Source organism: Patagioenas fasciata, chromosome 2 (assembly GCF_037038585.1).
Source record: "Patagioenas fasciata isolate bPatFas1 chromosome 2, bPatFas1.hap1, whole genome shotgun sequence".
Lineage (NCBI taxonomy): Eukaryota > Metazoa > Chordata > Aves > Columbiformes > Columbidae > Patagioenas > Patagioenas fasciata.
The window spans coordinates 119,935,344-119,956,426 of NC_092521.1; the positions used below are offsets into that span (position 1 = coordinate 119,935,344).

At 37.1% G+C, this 21,083-nt stretch overlaps 1 protein-coding gene across 5 annotated transcripts in view; it reads right to left on the reverse strand.

Annotated features, from left to right (window-relative positions):
- Positions 1 to 21,083, reverse strand: part of BBS9 (Bardet-Biedl syndrome 9) — a 330,225-nt gene that overhangs the window by 142,453 nt on the left and 166,689 nt on the right. The window contains exon 22 of one of the 5 annotated variants that reach the window (XM_071804831.1): positions 3,489 to 3,600. The exons of the other annotated variants lie outside the window; for them this stretch is intronic. Coding sequence (XP_071660932.1) covers positions 3,566 to 3,600 — 35 coding nt within the window. The 3' untranslated portion in view covers positions 3,489 to 3,565. Of the gene's footprint in view, positions 1 to 3,488; positions 3,601 to 21,083 lie in introns of those variants that run through there. 5 annotated transcript variants of the gene reach the window in all.

A 21,083-nucleotide genomic window follows, 5' to 3' on the forward strand; every position in this document is an offset into this window, starting at 1 on the left:
TAGGACATGAATGAATTACTATTCTCTATTTATCTAAAAATATTTTCACAGCATTCAAAGTGAACATGAGACACCACTAAAAATAGGCTACCTGGCTACTTTAACAAGCTGTAGGTAGTAAACCATCACTTCACAACAGAAAATTAAAAAAGGAAATATTCTGGGACCAAAGCATCATTGAAAATATTTCATTAAAAACCAGCAGTGATATTGCAAACACTTAAAAACTCTAGTTCTGACAACTCTGGTTCCCAAAAGTATTAGGCAATCAAGCTTACTAAATCCACATTTGGAGAGACACTGGACTATAAAATGTAAAATGTCAAGTGCTGAAATTTAACACAAGTAATCAGACATTGTATTTTTAAGAGGGTAATGAACTAGCCTATGTTCTTTTGTATGTCCAGATATTACTTGGAAATAACTCACTGATGAAACAAACATGGACACCGTCCTCCTCTTTTAATGTTACTGAAATAAGCCCAATAAACATCTATCTGGTGCCTTTCCAAGATAAACAGTATATAGAACCTTTGGGCACTAGGAGTCTAGAAATCAAAGTGTTCATAAGAAAGAAAGAGAATTCTCTTTTATTATAACACAGAAGTTCCCTTCTGCACTTGAAATGCAAACTTTGCTGAAAATACTTGCTTTTCTGTTAATCATATCAAAGATTGCACATTGTTTTCATGTATTGTAAATTTCTACTTTCTCAGCTGTACCTCAATATCAGATTTGTCCATAATATGTAAAAGCTGAATAACACTGTATTTGTTTAGTCTAAAAAAATGTCACTTTTATTTAATGACCAACTATGATTTTTATTAATTGTACTAGGAGCTAAGAACAAATCAAATTATAACAACCTATCTTCACTCCAATACTGCAATATGAAACATACATTGCTTATATTTACTTTAATCCCAATAGTATTTAATATTTCATTTACTGTATACTCCACTAACCAAATAAATCAAAGTATTCTCTTATGTTAGTTCAACCTTTTACAACATGAAAATCTCTGGAATTGATTTTGGGAGGAATAAAAATAAAAGCAACTTTGGCTCCATTTAGCATCATAATGCCATTCAATTAATGAACTTTATTTGGAGGAAATGAGTACAGAATTGTACATAATACTTTAAAATTACATCTTATCCTGCAGACAGATTTTTTTCCCTTTGTTTAGAACTTCCTATGCAGCAAATTTTGCTTTACAAACTGCATAGAATTTATTTCACTAGTACGACACCTATATCTGTGTAAATCTTGTGATTTTACTAACATCAATAGTGTTCAAATGTTATGAAAATCATACAGCTGAAAGACAAAAGAGATGTTCCATTACTGTGGTTACTTTGGACCTTTCTTCTTGTTTAAGAATGAAGTACATAATTCATAGAAGCCAAAATTTTGTATAGTACCTTCTGCAAGTATTTTCAGAAGTAGCCAGGACATTTGGGTGGTTCACATGAAAAACCTTAAAGAGAATCAACTAACCAACTTTACAAATCTGCCAAGTACTTTTTTACCAAACACAACAAAAGGTATCTGAAGATATGAGAAACCACACTCCCAAAAACCTCTAATAATCTCGGAGAACCTTGGCATTGAACTATTGAGACAGGAGGAAGAGTCTGAATCTGGCCAATGTCATAAAATAAATTACATCCACCAGATGATACTGGATATTTAGGGAGAACAGTGTTCAAATCCAACCTGCTTTTTTTTGGTAAAAAAGCAAAGTCTGTTTTTACAATGAAATGCTAGGTCTGAAACAAAGTGGCTTTTTATATGGGAAGGCATAGGATTATTAACTGTTCTGTTTCATCCTATTTAAAAGCTGACATTGCTGCTACTGTCCAGCATGATAAATAAAGTAAGTGACAGAGCAAGTTGAATACAGAGATGCTCTCAGTCAGCTACTTTAATGCCTTATGCTTTTTTAATTCTCTCAGTCAATTCTGTAGCTTTTAAGGATCATCTTGTTGCTTTACTGGAACAAGGGGTTACTCATTTTTTAAAAACTGTTTTTGTAACTGTGACTGGATATCCTGAAATCTGCTGAAGTACAAAGTGAAAGTTGTACAACAAGGGTAGCCTCTACTTCCCTTCCTCTCCAAATAATATTTTTCTTGGTTTTGTACAACACTAGTACATGTTAAAGAAAGTATATGTCAAATTAATGCATAGTTTAAGTAAAACATAATTTAGAAACATCTACCTCATCTGCAGGGAAGCAACACAAAGTAATCCAAAGACTAAAGGATCAAATATGCTATTCAAAATACAACTAAAAGAATTAGAAAAATAACCTGAAACTGGAGAAAATAATTGAAATTACAGAATTTTACAAGTTGCTTTGCACAATCACACCAATCAAGAAAAAGAAAGGAAACAAGTTTAGAGCTCCTTTTTACTGTTCTGTATAATATTGTTTCATGCCTGCATATCTCTTTTTTAAAAGTAAAAATATTTCTTTCTCCTCACTTAATAAAGCTGCAGCTTAAGATTCAATTTTATACGTATTTTAAGCCAGTCACGTGAACCCCCAATAACATAAGAAGCTCATTCTGTCATCCTGTTTTTCAGTCCCCATTATCCTCTCTGTGCCAGCACAAAGATACACCTGAAGTTATGTGATACAACAGATCTAGAAACTCATCTAGCTGAAAACACAACAGTAAAACAGTAACGTGACTGAGTCTCAGTTTCAATGTTCTCACTATGATTCACAATAGAAATCATAAATGAGATCTTATGTATAAGATCACTTAAAGACAGACTTTGTCACACATTTTGAATTTAGCATCTACTACCTGGAGTATCTACCCTAAAGAATTTCTGAAGATTTTCTATATTTGTTTAACAAAACATTTGATCCTCTATTTTCCTCAAATATCCCATTTTCCCTACAGTGTCCTATGGAAAGACCAACCTTCTCTTAATTGTGAGGCTGAACATTTTAGAATTCCTAAACAGTACAACTTTTTTGTCATGTATAGTTATATTAATCTTCAGTATTTTTTTCCAAGGAGAATTCTGTGACAATTAAGTGACAGATTTATCAATATATATTGTTTATGAAAGCCATAAACAATCCAGTTAGTAAACAGAGCTTCAAACTATCATAAAGAATTTCCCAAGGTCTAACGTGGTTGTGTAGTTTATATCTATTCTGAATAACATTACACCCATGTGTGGTGGGTTGACCCTGGTTGGATGCCAGGTGCCCACCAAGCCACACTATCAATCCCCTCTTCAGCTGGACAATGGAGATAAAATTTAATAAAAGGCTTGTGGGTTGAGATAAGAACAGGGAGAGATCACTCACCAGTTACTGTCATGGGCAAAAGAGACTTGACTTGGGGAAATTAAACTTACTGGCAACCAAATCAGAGTAGGGTCCTGAGAAATAAACCCAAATATTAAAAACACCTTCCCTTCACCCTTCCTTTCTTCCAGGGCTCAGTTTCACTCCTGCTTTTCTCTACCTCCTCCCAAGCGGTACAGGGGAATGGGAGTTGTAGCCAGCTCATTATATGTTGTCTCTGCTGCTCCTTCCTCACACTCTTCCACTGCTCCAGCATGAGGTCCCTCCTATGGAAGACAGTTCTCCATGAACTTCTCCAGCATGAGATTTCCCATGGGCTACAGTTCTTCAGTAACTGCTCCAGCGTGGATCCCTTCCATTGGCTGCAGTCCTTCAGGAACAGATTGTTCCAGAGGCGGGGGGTCACAGGTCCTTCCAGCAAACCTGCTCCAGCCTGGGTTCCTCTCTCCATGGGTTCACAGGCCCTGCCAGGAGCCAGCTCTAGCACTGGCTTCCCACAAGGTTACAGTCTCCTTCAGGCATCCACCTGCGCCAGCATGGGGTCCTCCACAGGCTGCAAGTGGATACCGGCTCCGCCATGGACCTCCATGGGCTGCAGGGGGATCTCTGTACATCACTTGCAAGAAACTAAGTCAAGTCCAAATACCTGTACCTGAATGGCAAACCAAAGATCACCAAACTATAGTTTGCTGCCAAAACTATGAACTTTTATTGTAACTTTTCATAGTGTATTTTAACAAAGTTTTAATAACAGCAGTAGCAATTAGTCCCCACAATGTGCACAACATTTTAAGTTATTCTAAATATTTTAGAGTCAAATTGACTACAAACACTGTCAAATATTATCCTCTTTATATCATCAGATAGAAGGAATATTTCAAAGAAAAGTAAATTACAACTTTTTGACTGATTTTTTTTGTTCTTCGTAACAAAAAAACAAACAAACACAACAACAACAAAAACCCAAAACAAACAAACAAACAAATACCCAAAACCAAATCCAACCAAACAAAACCACACACCAAAAAGCCCCACAACTTGATGGGAGACAATTTCTATAAAATACCACCCACCAAAAATCCACAAGCCACATACTCCACAAAAAATCCCACTATGTAAACATAGTGCTATTTAATTTCCTTGCTTTAAAAGTCTGGGTTCTTATAAAGAATTGGTTGTACAGCCAAGTTCACTGAATGTCTGTAGCATTCTGATTCTTTTGCCTCGTCAAAGTGACTCAAAGACACTGTAAGCTGTCTTGACTCCCCCACTAAAATAAGCTTAATGACTTCATACACAGAATGACCAAAGGCCAGGGATATATTTAATTGGTAAAAAGCATTCTCTGTACCTTTGCTTCAATTTGGTCATGTTTACAACACAAAGTAAAGTAGAGCAATAGTAGCCTGTCCTAAGTGGAAGAGTTCAGGCTGAGGATTCAGTGTCCCCTCTGACCAATTCTGAAAGGTTTTTAAGTCTGGTCTGTTCCGAAACTTCGAATTTTCTTCTTGATTTCGCATGCAACGAACAGTTCCCTACAGGTCAATGTGCTCTCCTCCTCACGCAAAATTTATGAAATCAGGCCAGTATTTAGAATGCAACACATCCCTCAACACTCTATGAGTATATGACAATACATTATAGGGTTTTAAAGACTTGAGAAAGCTTATTTTAATTGAGCAATCATTTCAACACATGCTCATGAAGGTCTCTTCTACATGTAAGTATCTACCATTTCACAAACGAACTCAGGAATAACTTTAAACATAAAGTGCTTAAATGATTATTGCTATGAAGCACTACAACATTTACATTAAGACACTAGCTATACTTCATATATATGAAAAAAATATTTGTTAGAAATACTAAAGAAGAAACTCCATTGACTGCGTATAGACTTTCCCTTCCCAAATGACCCAGAACGAAAAGAGAAATTGAAAAAGACATTGTCTAGATAATGATTTGCCTAAATAGAGTTACTGAAATCCAGATTCAGTTTCCGTTATGCAGCCAAATAGCCTGCAGGTATAATATCTTCAACTGGCACCAGGCTTAATGCTTTTTTATCGATCTGCCCATAGCTTAAGTGCACACATAAGGATATGGATTGTTAAACAATTCTTGTTATCTATCACCAATTATGGAAATATAATACATCTTGCAGCAGCATCTGCACTTTCTCTAACATGAAATGCTACTTAGAGCAGACTGTTCATTTCAACACTTGTGGTATTTTTGTGCACCAGCTAAATGGCTGGATTTGTTAAGCACCAATTACACAATGGGCCCTCTCTGTGTAAGGAAGCTTATGGTGTAAGCAATAACATATCATTAGATTCTTTGTATTAATATGTGAGTTGCATCACATGTAATGTAGAATTATCTCTGTAACTAACAAGGTACATTCAAACTCTTTGTATTTCTTGTCTTCCCCAAGAGATCCTCAGTTTCTCCTCATCCAATGATTTCAAACAAACCAAAAATGTTAGGGGGAAATATAATATTTCAAGTTCATATTTTGTGGCAGTTGCTAACGTCAGCCTTTGCAAAGGGTTTGGTACAGCTATTAATACAAATGCTGAGTGTTTCCTGCTTGGGGATTAGTAGGAATAAATAGAAACCTTTTTTGGCCAGACACTGAAGGAAGACCCTCCTGAAACTACTTCAGACTCTGAAGGTACTTCTTTTAAAAGAAGTCTGCTTCAGAGTTCACTCTCTTGCATTGTGCTAAGTCAGAAGGTTACCAACCAATACATGAATACAAGTAAAAACAGTGAGGCAGAGTACTGTCAGGTAAATAGGATAAATGCTGACTAAATTAAGTCAATGGCAAAATTCCCAGTGATTTCAATGGGGCCAGGATTTCACCCTTATCTTGTTGATCAAAACAATTCACTGTTCAGAAGGACCAGACTGCTGTGCCTGCCAAGAATTTCTTAATGCAACCTACCACAGCGAGTAGTAATTGTATATATGTCTATGACTACTCCTTTTTCATTCTACCAAGGCAAACTGTTGACTTGCCAAAAATATTACAACATAATCAAACAGCATCCATAACAAATATCTTTCTTTCATCTTAGCAAAGAGCCAGATGTACCACAGCTCTCCTTAGTGTAACCTTACTACTGGTCTGCAAATAAATAATTATCACTCCCTCAATACTCGTTACCAACCACTGATGTTGATTCCTGATGAAGTGGAATACCTGCATTAAAAAGGAATGGTTTGCACCAAGAAATTAAGTGCTTTCTTGGTTTGGCAATGTCGTGTTGCAGAAAAGTTCCTATTTTTCAGTGAACCACAAAGCACATACTTGAAGGAATATCTTCTACCTAGCATGGACCCAAATTCAGAGTAGACTAGCCATGAATAGTATAACTAAACACTTCTTGTATTTCTTCACAGGGCTTACAATCTACATCATAACTATGCTAACCAAAATGATCTAATGTATATGCAATTCAATAACCAGAGAGAATCAAGTTATCCACATGAGAATCAATTTTACACTAAACTAGAATAAAACTCTAGTTTTAATGTGCTGCGCAGACGACCAAAAATAAATGATCCTTTTTGACATAGATGCCAGTACTTCTAATTTGGAAATATTTGAGAAATATTGTAAGATTGTACAACAAGCATTTTTCCCTTGATAACTAATTAAATGAAATAATCAAGTAGAACTTGTTAATTTGTTCTCCTCAGACTGGGAAAGAATTGCGAAGCATCAATTCCGCCAATACAGTGCCTTCGTAGGGAAACAGCAGTTGTTTACTGCCACAGGCGTCACAAGAACCTATCTTAATTTCAGAAGGGCATTTAGGATGGAATCACATGAGCATAAGGAAAATTCTATCTATAACACAGGATACTGACCCTTGCTCGATCTTAACCTCTTTAATTATCTCATCATATCTGCCTGGATTCTACTTTCCATTACTCCACAGAATTTCCTCCTTCTCAAAAACTTATGGTAGAACTTAATCAGACACAGGATATCTAACACAATTTATTTCACTAACTTTAATCTCCTGTGTAACTGTGAACTCCTGTCACATTATTGCCTGCTTTATCAATGACCTGATTCAAATGAGAATGTCAGTTTATAACTTCATTTAAGTATCCCTGAACAGCAGCCTAATGCCCCTAACAACTGCTCTGGTTACAAGAAACCCTCTCCATTTTAGAGAAGATAGAAACCAAGAATTACTAATTCATATCTATTTAAATAGACTTTAAGACTGGCAGGAAACAGTCTGATCATCCAGCCAGACTTGACTCCGAAACGTTCTCCACAAATTCCTATATGTAATTCAAGCATCCATTTATTTCTAAGCTGCTTTCAAGAATGTCACCAGCAATTATTTTAACTTTAAAAACCCTCAGTTTTGACTGAAAAGTTTATTTGAAAAAAGTGCTAGAAGAAACACAAGCTTATCAGTACTCTGATACAGTTTTAAGATAATTGTGAAAGATTTCTCAAGGCAGCTATTAAATTTAATATAGTTCAGCACCACATAACTTACATTAAAAAAGGTTGTTCATAATATTTATTACCCTCTAGCTGCACTATTTCTGTTCAGCCATCCATTTGAATTGAGGCATCCTTCATCATCCACATACATCAGACCTTCTCTTTGATCTCTAATGGTAAATTTAAAGGCTGAGTAAATGTTCTTTGAAACACACAGTGTGGCACAGCTGCTTATTGTTACAGAGAAGACAGTAGGTCATTAAAATTGAAACTTGATTAATACAGTGGAACATCCCCCTAATCATATCCCAACTTTGAAGTAATACCCCTTTCGGTGATATCTCTAATTTACAGTTAACTAGTTTTCTTCAAGTGGAATAACAGTCAAGCTTTGGTTAAGGTCAGAGTTAATAAAGTGCATCTTTCATCAAGAGACAGTGAGCTATTGGCAATGTACCCTGCTGTGGTATTTGCACTTATAATACACAGTAAACACCCAACAGATATGCAGCCTACCACATTAATCACATGGAACTCATCAAGCCCGTGGTTTTTACCAGTTTGCTGAAGGTTTCTGTAATCCTACAAGAAAGTACTTTAGTATTTTTTAGTTAACTACACACTATTTTTCACTAGTGCTTTAGCAGCATTCTAATTAGCGGAGGCTGAGGTAAATTTTTGTCTCAAAGTGTAACTGAATCAAAACAAAACTTTTGGGATTCAACTTTGCGTAGCTTTTCACTTTTGCTTGCCCCTTATGACCACTGTGGTTCAGCCAGTGACACAATTAGAAGAAAAGAAAGAACTATTTTAAAGAATTTTCAAATCTGCCAGTGTGATGAAGCATGTTCGATTTCATTACATTTTCCAGCTCAAATACCAGGCCAAAGCGCTAGAGATGGGTGAATCTGAATAAACATGGAACAAGGAAAACATGAACTTGTGGACCTCCACTTACTGTATCAACAGTAGCTGAACTATCCATACCAGTTTCAGGATTAGACTAACAGGTGACTGCTTACAAGAATTGAACAGCCATAAACATGACTGGTCTTCCAAAATGCTCTTGTTCTTCAAAGATTAAAAATAAAAAAATCTGCAAGTTCACTACTGATGATGCACAACTTTGTAACAATGTCAGGCATTTGAATTCAGGAAGATGTCACCCTCTTTCTTCCTAAGAAAAAGACATCAAGACTATGGGGGGGCAATTCATAAGGTAGCTACTGAGAAGCTTTACTTCATCCTGAGTTGGAGGTGATCACTTAAAAAAAGAAAAAAGGAAATTGAGAGAGACTCTATGCCTCATTGTTCATTGCCTGCCAGTCATAACCCAAGACGCCACCTTAAAATGCCACTATTTTAACCTTAGGCTGATTTTCAAGGATATGAGCTATGCTTGCTGAGGCACAGGCTGTCCCCCATGCTCTTGAAAACCCAGCCTGGCCAACTGCATCTACCTCCAAATCCACTGATCCAACCACCCAGAGGCAGGGAAAACCGCCCTCCGTCACCAGATGTGTAATACGTTCCCTGAAGTTCAAGCTCTCTCTCAAATTGGTGTAGTTAACCTCTGGGAATGATTCTTTAATTGCAGTGTAGTTTTCCATTGTAGCAAAAAAAAAAAAAAAAAAAGAAAAGAATTTATTGGGACAGACATCCCTAGCTCTCTGAAACTCACGACCCAAGAAAATTTCAGCTAAATTGATTATAAGATTGTCATTTTAAGCTTTGTTATCATGTAGTTATGCGTTTTAAAAGTAATCTTCTGGTATAGAAGTTGTCATGCTCAGACTAAGACCCAAGGCAATTTCTGCTTCAAATGTTAAAGCCACCTTTTACCTACTAAAATTATAAGACCTTTAAAACTTTCCTGTTTATTTGTTTCCAAAAAAGCATTGGGAACTTTTCTGAGTGCAACTCAAAACCAGCTGTACTTTGCAAGTAAAAACTTTCCAAGTGCCTGGTTCTCTGCAGATTTTTGGCAAATCTATTTGAAAAATTGAAAACCGGGGGTCGGAGCCAAAGCTTACTGAAGTGTATGGAAAAACTCCCATAGATTTCATCAGGATTTGGATTAGGCCCTAAAAAAGTCTGAAGTAATTGAAAAATCAGTTCTGCATGGACAAAATATGAAATTTTCACTAGGTATAGATTTATTAGACTCTTTTATGGTAATATGGAAGAGTAAATACATTATAAGTGGTGTTAGTGATGTACATATCATTTTGCACTGTTAATTCACCACAGAGTTCCACAGACTCATACATGTTACTTACACTGCCTACATAGTAAAAATGATGAAATCAATCCCACATAAACAAACACCTTTACTTCATTTTAAAAAGGCCTGAATGTTGAGAAAAAACATTCAGACTATCATAGCTCAAGTGATTTTTTTTTCTGTTTTGTTTTTTTTTCTTGAGGACCAAACAAAATATGGAGCGTTTCCCTTCAAGAGTTGTAAGCCAAATTCAGTGATAACACACAAAAAAAACCCCAACCCTGCAAATAACTATCTCATTCTGGGCACACTTGCTTAGAACAGTTTAGAATATAACACCAGCCATTTCAGCTAAGATGCATCTAATTTATGGCAGTGTAAGAGAAGAGTCAGGTTTACTCAACCTATCTAGATGTGCCAGAAAACAAAGAAAAGTAGTAAATACAAAACAAATGGGTTGTGGTACCTGAAACAACAGCCACAACATCTCCTGATTTGTAAACGGTTGCACCTCTATTGACTAAATGATGCTGCTTCCAGTCAGAAGAAACTGAATAAGCCATTAACCATGACATATTCTGGCTTGAGGTATATATCACATTAAAAGAAATACTTACTTAAGAGAAATGTTGCACGCACATATATATACATAAAAAATTTAAAAATTAAAAAAAAAAAAAAAGTAACAGCTCCCAAAGAACTTGTTTTCAGCATTTTAAGAGAGGAGGGGTGACCTGGAAATTATTTTCCAACACGTCCCTTTCACCCCTCTGTAATATCTCTCCCCTAATACCTTTTTGTGGATGGATATACTTTGTTGTGATTGTTCTTAAAAAAATTTTGTGGTGGCCTTGTCTAGATAGGGACTGGAAAGGAAAAGTAATATCATCTAAACAGCAGAGCTAATTATGTTCTTCAAATGCCTACAGCTCATACACGAATATTGAGGCACTTCATCATATAGGTTGTTCTTGAAACACCACAGGAAACTAAAACTTAAAGTAACCAAAGGAAACCTGTTAAGTGGAAATCCAAAGTATGACTGGTGGTATAAGACTGACTCCCCATTAATAGCACACCTTACATAAAAGGATTAAGCTACATTATTAAAGTGTGATTTTATTTAAAAATAGATTACATCATTTGTTACAGCCTCTTGAAATAACTATCTAGGTTTTACTTTTACTTTTTCACTTGCTACTATTGAGTCTTCTGAAACTGAACATCAGTGGCTGTATACTTTCTCCGCCAGCAATACTTTTTCCACAGTTTTGAACAATTAGATTATTAGTGCAGATTTTAGAAGTTTATTTCTGCTCGTGGTCTCTCAAGGAATCAAACAATATAGTAAACAAAGCCCAGTGACAAGCACAATCATTACAGAAAATTCTTTCAACTGACAATTATTTTCACCAAAAGCTTACCTCAACATTATGAATCATTTGTGACCACTTATACTTAAGCAGGACATATTAAAATGTAATGGATTTCAATACAAAGAGCCAGCAATAGGATTGTACACACTGAGGCACTAATGTGTTGATCCTAACTGTACTTAGATGAGGCAAGTTGGAATTGCAATGCTGCCAACTAAATTTCATAAGTACAACAAATGAATGAATCCCAAATCTCAAGCAGGATTTCTTTTTTATTCATTATGCATGACATTTCCCTCTTTAAATTATTAATTTAAAAAAAAAAAATGTTATTGCTTTAGCCTTCTTAACCTTTGTATTCCTTCACTCTGTGGTTTTTGCCAGCTGTAATATCAATTGAGGAGGGGATATTTTCCTAACAACATAATAAAAACCTTTTCACAACCCTGCACGCAAATGTGTTTTTCTGCCCTTCCATCTTATTTTGTCCCTTTTCATAATACTAGAAGTATTTCCTATCAATGCCTTCTTTTCAATTGAAAAAAAATCATTCAAATTTTACCATTGTTTATGTGATCACCGAATCACTGTAAATTAACCACTTGGAGAACTATCATTTGAGTCCAGCCGGGTGATTAAATTTGACTGAATTCATTAAAATTGAAGAAGATCTCAGACATTCTTCCTCACTCTCTTCCCATGTCTGATAATGAGATTTCCATTTTTAAATGAGTTCACCTGTACCATGCAGAATGCTATAAGAACGAGCTGCAAAGCAAGCTGGCTCATCACAATATATTAATTTGTAGCCTGTGTTTTTACAGTAAAACACTTTTAAACAACTGTACGTAGGAGGTATGACACAAGACTGCGAGGCATATTTGAATTTTATTTATACACAGGTGTTACTGGCTCATGGCATGACCTTAGGAAAGTCACTTCTTTGTAGCCCAATTTTCCTATAAACAGAAATAAATTAGCAACATTGCTAAAACAACAGAAATACAAGTTTTAAGGAGTAAAGAAACTAACAATGGAGAGAAGTTACAAAGAGTCAAGGTTCACATCACAGAGCCAAACCATCAGTGTTTCTGGCTTCACTAAGCTGCTCTTAAGCTTTTCTTGAGCAACCACAAAATCTTGTTGCTGTAATCACTCCCAAAATTCTCCCTAAGGATTTGCTACTCCCCTTCCTTTTCACTAAATCAGCTTTATGGGGCAAGGGACATATTTTAGTCTCAAAAAAAAAGAGCTCAAATAATTAGTTTAAAATGTCTGATGTATTACTATTAGCTTATTTCTAGACTTTTATATTAAGAGAGAACTGGTCATCATAAACAGCCTATAAATTTCTGCAAAAATATTCTAAATGTGGAGAACTAGAAGTCACAATGCAGCACTGTATCATGTTCCATTATATACCATATAATTCCTTATTATTAGTTGGCATGACAGAACGTAACAGTAGTGCATGACAATGCTAAGAGCTGTAAGAATTACAGCAACTTCTTTATTCTTGTTATTGTTTTTATGTGATTATCATCCACAATTAGTTGGAGACAAGAAAGTTACCTTTAAACTGGCACAACAGTTCAGCCACGCAAAGCTGCACAAATAGGATACAGAAGTACACAATGATCACACATTTCTGGATTTACTTTCCATTACGCCTTTGTCAAACCTTGCTAAAAATCTCATTGCCTGACAGATCCATAGTAGTACCACAGGATTTTCTCTGCAGCTACTGCTTTGGGCCACACAGATTGACAGCTGACCCGGAAAAGGGTCTTCTTACCCTTTTACTGCTCTAGTGATGGAGTTACTTGCTCCAAATATCATGGTGAAGGAACTGTGCTTATGGTTGTGTGGACATTAAAGGGCACAGTATGGAGAAGCAAACCAGTGAAGCGCAATGTAGAAAGGTGAAAAGCAAAAACTAATTGAGGAAAAATAGAGAAACCAAACAAAGCAGAGCCGTAAGCGGTAGCCTTACTAGAAGGAAGAACTAGAAAGAAAAGATTAAAAAATATGCATTTTACCAAATGTTTGTTTGTTGACAGTAAGAAAAGTATGGGAAGTTTGAAAAAACTTATACAGTGATGATAGATCTGGTTTGGTTTCAAAGCAAGTAGTATATAACTTCCCACAGAGAAACCTTTACCTGCATATGGGAACCCCAGCTTCTACAGGCAAGAGAGAAAAAAAACTCCTTGTTAAAACGAAAACATACATAAACTTTTGAATCGGGTAAATATGTCTGTAAGTTTTGAGCACTTAAGAAAATGAAGGTTAACGAATGCAATACTTCAGTGACATACATAGTTATACTTCATATGTATATATAAAATAAATAAATTTAGCCAGCAAGTGTAACACAAATCTTATCATCATGTTTAAATGAAGAGTTCAGTCTTGTTCGTGTCATCTCATACATTAAAAAAATACTTTTTCACTCTTAGTAAACAACCTGCTTCCTGGGGTAATCAGTCTTTGAAGGTACTTTATTGATCATCCTAGATGATTTGAAGCTAGAAAAGATGAGTTAGAGTTTTCACTGCAACAGTTAAAGTAAGTTAATGTTAAATTCATATTTAAGGGCCTGAGCCAACAAATCCATAGCAATGAATTGGCATGCAGTGTTTTAGAAATGTGCTTTAAGAGCCTCTCGGTACATTAAAGAAAAAAGTCCTCAGCAAACTGACTTTCAATGAGAAAAAGACACTTTTAGAAAGGTTTAGAGCCCTGAGATCACAGATACCATTGTTCTCTAGATACTTTGGTAAATGGTACTGTCTCATGAAATAGTGGAAACAGGTGAGGAACACTATGAAAAAGATTGGTAGAAGCCTGAATCTAGTTCGGTCAATGACAGTTTCCACTGACCTCAGTGTACTACCAGTTCCTTAAATCAGTACCATCCAGTCTTCAGGCATACAAAATTCTTGAAGTACCTGCAACAAACTTTGTGAATAAAACTTTACTGTCACTTTTCCTTACATAGATCTATTAAGCATTGTTTAAAAGCTTTATGAATACCAAATATATTTAAATTAAATTAAGAAAAAATATTTAAAAGCACTAACGTAAGGGTTACAAAAGGGCAAAAAGTAGTTTAGTATTTTATTGCTACAGAAAACATATGGAAAATATCTTCAGTGAGAATCACACTTCAAAATGGATCATAGTCTTCTGCGGAGATAAATGACACTGGTTTTGTGTCACCTTTATGAGAAAAAAAAAACATATTGGCAATTTTTACACACCCCTCTATGCCAGGATGGGTGCTATCCAAAGCTGTCAATACACTATGAGTTCAGGTTTACAATACTTAAGTTACAGGAAAAGTTTTCAACCAGTGGTCCATCTGCCTTCAGTCATTTTAAGAATGTCTGCTGGTAGTTAGAAAGCATTCTCTAGTCCTCAGTGCTGGCTTCTGTGCCCTCTTCGGGCTGCTAAATTACTTTAGAATAACGTTAAATTACACAATTCTAACTTCTCCATGCAAAAAAAACCTCACTGCAGTTGCTACTGAGATAATATTACTGTGACAGACAGAAGACTGGAATCTCAGTACAAAAAAAATCTTATTTTTTTCAGATCAAACATACCATCACCATTCTGTCTTTACAGTACACTCTCTGTGTACTAAGAACTTTGCAGCAATGTTTATGTCTTTATATATGTATATATGTATATATATGTATATATGTATATATGTATATATATATATATATATATATATATAAAAATGAATATTGCTCTTCCAGGAACTGAAATCCACATGTTTTTCCAATTAGTCCTGACATTCTCCTCAAGTTTAGTAGCACGTAAACAGAGAGTTCCTTAAGGAATATGACACATTCTGTTGCATCCCAGTTTTCCAGCTCAGAATGCAGCTTTGAAATCAGTAATATTCACTCACAGATATCACCACACGATTTTGAAAAGAGGTTGCTATAAGCTTACATAAGACAAAAAAAAAAAAAGTAGAAAACTTTTGTCTCACAGAGCATGACTTTTAATACACTCTGGGTGCATATATATATTTAGTACAATGTGGTGAAGAACATTGTCTTTAAAGTTAGCATTTATGTATTTATAATCTGAATGACAGAATTATGATTATACAAAGCAGAATTATAATCAAACTGGGTCTGGAGACTGAGACAGAGCAGAGTATAGCAGGGTATACTCCCTGCTACAGACATAAGGAAAAGCATTCCATTTAGGAAAACCAACAATAAAAATGGAAAATCATTGTGAAAAAAAAGACCAAAATAATTAAAGTCACAATTAGTATAAAAGAAAAAGTTACAGAAGTTACCACAGTCACTAAAGTAAATACCTTTTAGTAACTTCCAGTTACTAAAAATCTTCCAAAGCTTTCAACATTATAATGAACATAAATAACTTCTACCTCCATCTTCAATATTGACAATAAACCAGTTTGATTTGCAGGAAAGACAACATAAATCAGACATTAGGAAACCTTCCTAGAAAGACATTAAGCTAGCACACAAACTATCAAGAGATACTGTTCAACCATGTCCGAGGTGTTTAAGAGTTCAGGTAAACTTTGTCACTGATACTCTGGTTATATTAACCCCGTTGCAACGCAGAGGAGAAAACTAGATGGGCAGTCAGCTTGAATTCTAGCTCTACGTTTATATAAATCTTAAATAGTACACTGACACAAAACTATTTGCAAATACTATTTCCTGGGAGCAAAATACTCCTGCTTTTCCTTATAATTGCAGTTCTCAAAACTCAGTTGACCTGAGGAGAAAACAGTCTTTGGCAGTCCACAGATTTCAGTGACACAGTTCTCAGGTTAAATAATAGTTTCTCTACTGCTCCAGTTATATTCAACTATGTATATCCATAATACGGCTTAGGCAATACTGCAAACAGAGCTCCAATCAATCAGACTGACACCTAAGTAAGTCCCCGAACAGTCATATCTGACACTGCTCAAGGTTTTCAAAGCAATGCTGCAAAACACACAGGTATTATAAGAGACCTTTAAAAGCTACAGAATTAATTCACTACAAGTAATCAGGATCTATACTATAAATTCTCGCACCCATTAAGTTCCATCCATGACAAGCCGGGTGGTCTATAGCACCTTGCCTCAGCACTTGCCTGGCCCTGACCCACATTTTGGGTTGGCACCACTCCTAAGCCCCTCACCGTTCCTCTCATCCAACTGCTTATGCACAGCCAAAGGCAACACAGTACATGATAGAGCCTGATGTCACTTACGGTTACCATCATATTTACCCAATGATTCTGATAACTTTCAATCCTCCTTATAAGAACATTTTACATACTGGAAAACTATCACATCCCTCCTCAACCTTCTCTTCCTTTTTCCCTCAGAAGAAATGAAAAGCAAAATTGTTTCAATCATTTATAACTTTTGTGCTCTTCTCTGAACTCTATTAATTAGTCTAAGATTTTTTTTAAAATTGCATTTACCCTGTAATTTCAACCAAATGTTTCTTATGAAGAAAGAAATAATTATACCTCCTCATTAAAGTCAAATGACTATATCCCAGAGTTGGAACTCACCTTTAATAGGATCATATCGCTGACTTTTATTCAGTTGCAGTTCTATTATAACCCCCAGCAGTCTATTCTACGGCAACAGTGCTTAAGGAATAATTTTTCAACTTTTATTTTGACTGATTCTTATTTGCTAGAGTCCTTAGCACTTGTCTTGACTAAACACCATCTTACTGACTTTAAATCCTTCCTCTCATTTATCAAGTAGTGCTTGAAAGTACTTCTAGCTTCTTGCAAAACCACAATTTTAACATTCATGCTCCATATTCCATCACTAAAGCCATTAAAGAAAATAATGAACAATACCAGACACAGCAGAAACCATGGCATAACTCTAACACATACTGTTGGATTCACTACAAATACTGATAACTATTTTCTGAAGGCACCTTTCAAATAGTTGCACACTTAAAGATAATCATCAGCTTTTCAATGTGGCTTCAGACAATTTCTCTAGATTGCAGGGTACACCATCTTGAACATGTTAAACATAGCTTCTAGAAATCCAGCTTACTGTTACAGTGCTGCAATGCCAGAAGGGCCCTGGGCACTTTTAAACCAATGTTAAAATGTTGGTTGCTATAGAAATAGGAGTTTCCACCACGAAGAAAAAGAATGGGCTTCAGAAAAAGTGGCACTGAACAAAATTCTCAAGCTAATGACAACTACACTACTGGACAACTATGGGACAATCTTTGGCTTGACTTGGAGCTTAAACATCCTGAAGAACCTTCCTCTACATTAACAACCAACATTTAACTATAAATCCTCAGACACAAATTCAATTATCACTTTTCCAGGTATAGTTCTACTTCATTCTCCTTTACCTATTCCTGTTCCCTTCTTCAAGGACTGGGAGGAGTTCCTCTATTTTATAGGTATTGTCAAACAGCTCATAATTCAACAGCATATAGTCATTTCATATACTGGTTTCCCTTTATAAGACATCATCCAGTTTCTTCCTAGTGTAGACTGAACAGGTATTTTTAGCTGGAATCACGACTGAGGGAAATTTCTTGGTTATGCCCACTGGTTGCACTGTTTTCACACTGAGGAGCAGTCTTGGGCAAATGAACTTATTTCTTTTAGGTGAATCTAACTGGGCAGGTGAATCCCAGGAATGCACCTAAAGCACTCCAATTGGTACTGGAGGATCAGTACACCAGACAGGAACAGAGATAGTTCAAACCTCCTCTGAAACATAGAGGTAGATGATAGAAGTCATGTTGCCAGCCTCAATTGCTTCCACCTCCATGTCTGCTTCTAATGGACACTTTACTTATAATCATAGAACTACAGAAGGTCCTGAGTTGGAAGGGTCCCACAAGGATCATGAAGTTCAACTCCTGACCCTGCATATGACAACCCAACAGTTCACACCATGTGTCTGAGGTTGTTGTCCAGTGTAACCTGTTGTCCAGGGCCCTGTAACCATCACCTAGTACAACTGCCTGACTGCTTCAGCACTCACCAGAAGTTAAAGCATGGCATTAAGGGTGTTGCACAAATGCCTCTTCAGCACTGACAGATGTGGGGCATCGACCACCTCTCCGGGAACACTCTTCCAGGGTTTGACCACCTCTCAGTAAAGAAATGTTTCCTCATGTCAAGGCTGAACGTCCCCTGATGGACACCAGCCCCAAACCCATCAACCTTAAATGGCCTACAAACACACAACCTGCAAAAAACCTACCTCAAACAAACAACCAGCCTCAACAAACCACTCTCCAACAACTCACAGAAACCCGGCTAAAGCAACCAACTTAAACCACCACTCAAAACAACAACAAGCTCCTAACAAGGTAGAAACAAACAACCTACAAACAAAGAACCTACAAACAACCTAATTAGAACCTAATTCAGTGTAGAAAAAGCAACCAAAAACAACCAGCTGTAAACAACCAGCCTCAACCAACCTCAAACAACAGACCTCAACCAACCTAAACCAGCCTGGAACAAACAACCCCACCCATCCTAAAGAAAAACAGCCTCCACAAAGCAACCTAAACCAAATAACTTGAAACAACCTACCTCAAACAAACAAGCCTAAAATAAGAAACCCTAAACAAACAACCTCGAACACTGAACATTCAACAACAAACCTCCAACTACCTACAATCAGTGCACAAACAATCAGAATGGAAAAGGAGGTGTCAGGGCCACCCAGCAGCTGTGCCCAGTGCACGGCTACCAAATGGCAGGGACAGCCGCTGGACCTCCTGGGCACAGGAACTGCCTCGGGGTAGTACCCTAAAGGCTTCCTCCATAGGGCACTGGGCGGAGGGCTGGCAGGCGGGGCTGCTGCGGGTGGGGCTGTGGGCGGGGCTGCACACAGGGGCCCCGTCACCCCCACGTCACAATGCCAGCACCCGGCAATGCAGCGGTCACAATGCCCCAGGCAGGATAAGAAGGAGCAGCCTCCCGTGTCCACTGCCAGAGCTGACCCAGGGGCAGCCCGGACACATCCCAGAGGAAGCCCTTGAAGAGCTGGTGGAATTCCTTGGCGGGGGCTGAGGGAGGAGAAGATTGGAGGCTGGATGAGGCTGCTGGAGGTTCTCTGCTGCAAGGCTTATCTTTTGGATGGAAACCCTTGTCAGCTGGACAGCAGTGGTAAGACCAAGTGAATGACACCTGGAGGAGCACTGCAGAGCTCGATGTCCTCATCCCCTGCAGAGCCAGAGGCAGCAGTGGTAAGAAATAGGATGCAGAGATGCTGCCAGGGATCCCAGTGCTTTGGAGCAGCCACTGCTGTCCTGACAGGTATGGGAAAGATTCTTGCCCCCAAGGCACACTCTCGGAAGTGAGGCCCCTTACTACGACTTCTTTGGCACATTTTGCCAACCTACTTCAAAACCACATTCATACGCTAACCTACTGAAACCACCAACCTAGAAGAACCAATCTAAAACATCCAACCTGAAATAATCTAAATAACCTATATCCAGTGACCTAAACCACGATAAAGCAAACAAGCTCAACTAAACAACCTAAAACAACCTAAAACAACAACAAAAAGAGAAAACATCCTCAACAAAAAACAGCTTAGAACATCCCACCTAAAACAATCAACCTAAAATACCAGCCTAAACCAACCAACTAAATAACCTCAACCAAAAATCACCTCAACCAACCAACCCAAACCAGCTAACCCTAACCACTCAGCCGTCAAGAACCAGCCTCTAACAACCACCCTCAAAACAACCTTCCTCAAAAAAAAACCTAAAACCACCTAAACACCCTGAACCAAGATACCTCCACCAAAAATCTAAACCAGACTAACACAACCTATCCCAAAGAACCTTTCTGAAAAAACATCAACCAAACAGCCTAACAGAAACAAGGAAAACCAACCCACCTAAAACAAACAACACAAATCAACTTTCACAAAATGACACCAAACAACCTAAACCAAGCTAAAACAGAAACCTAAAACAAGTAACGTTAGACCACCAACCTATACCAAACTCAACCAACCTTCAACAGCCTAAACCAACAAGTTTTAAATGCCTTACGAACACACCACCTCAAAGAACACAGAAATAACCTAGACACAACCTCACACAGCATCAAACAATCAACCGCACAAATTAACCCTAAAACAACCAATGAAAGCAGAGCTAAAACAACCAACTTAAACCAACATTCAAACAAACAGCATTCAAAAAAACAAGGTAAAACAAACAAGCTGGAAAAAAGAAAAAAAAAAAAAAGAAGGGAGGAACATAGAAGATAGAAACAAGCTACAAAGAACTACACAGAACCTCATCACCAGTAAAAAAAGCAACCAAACCCAACCAACTGTAAACAACCAAACCCAACCAACCAACAAATCTCAAGCAACCAGCCTCAGCCAACCAGCCTCAAACAGCCAGCCTCAAACCACCTAGGCCAAACCACCTAAGCCAACCTAAAGAACCTGAAAGAAGACACCTAGACCAAAAACCTAAACCAAACTCTAGTAGCCAACCCTAAAGAACATTCCTGAAACAACATCCACCAAACAGCCTCAAAAAACCAAGAACTACCAAAACATCTAAACCAAACAATAGAACTCAGCCTTAAAATGACACCAAACAACCTCAGTACACCAATTAACCAACCTCAACC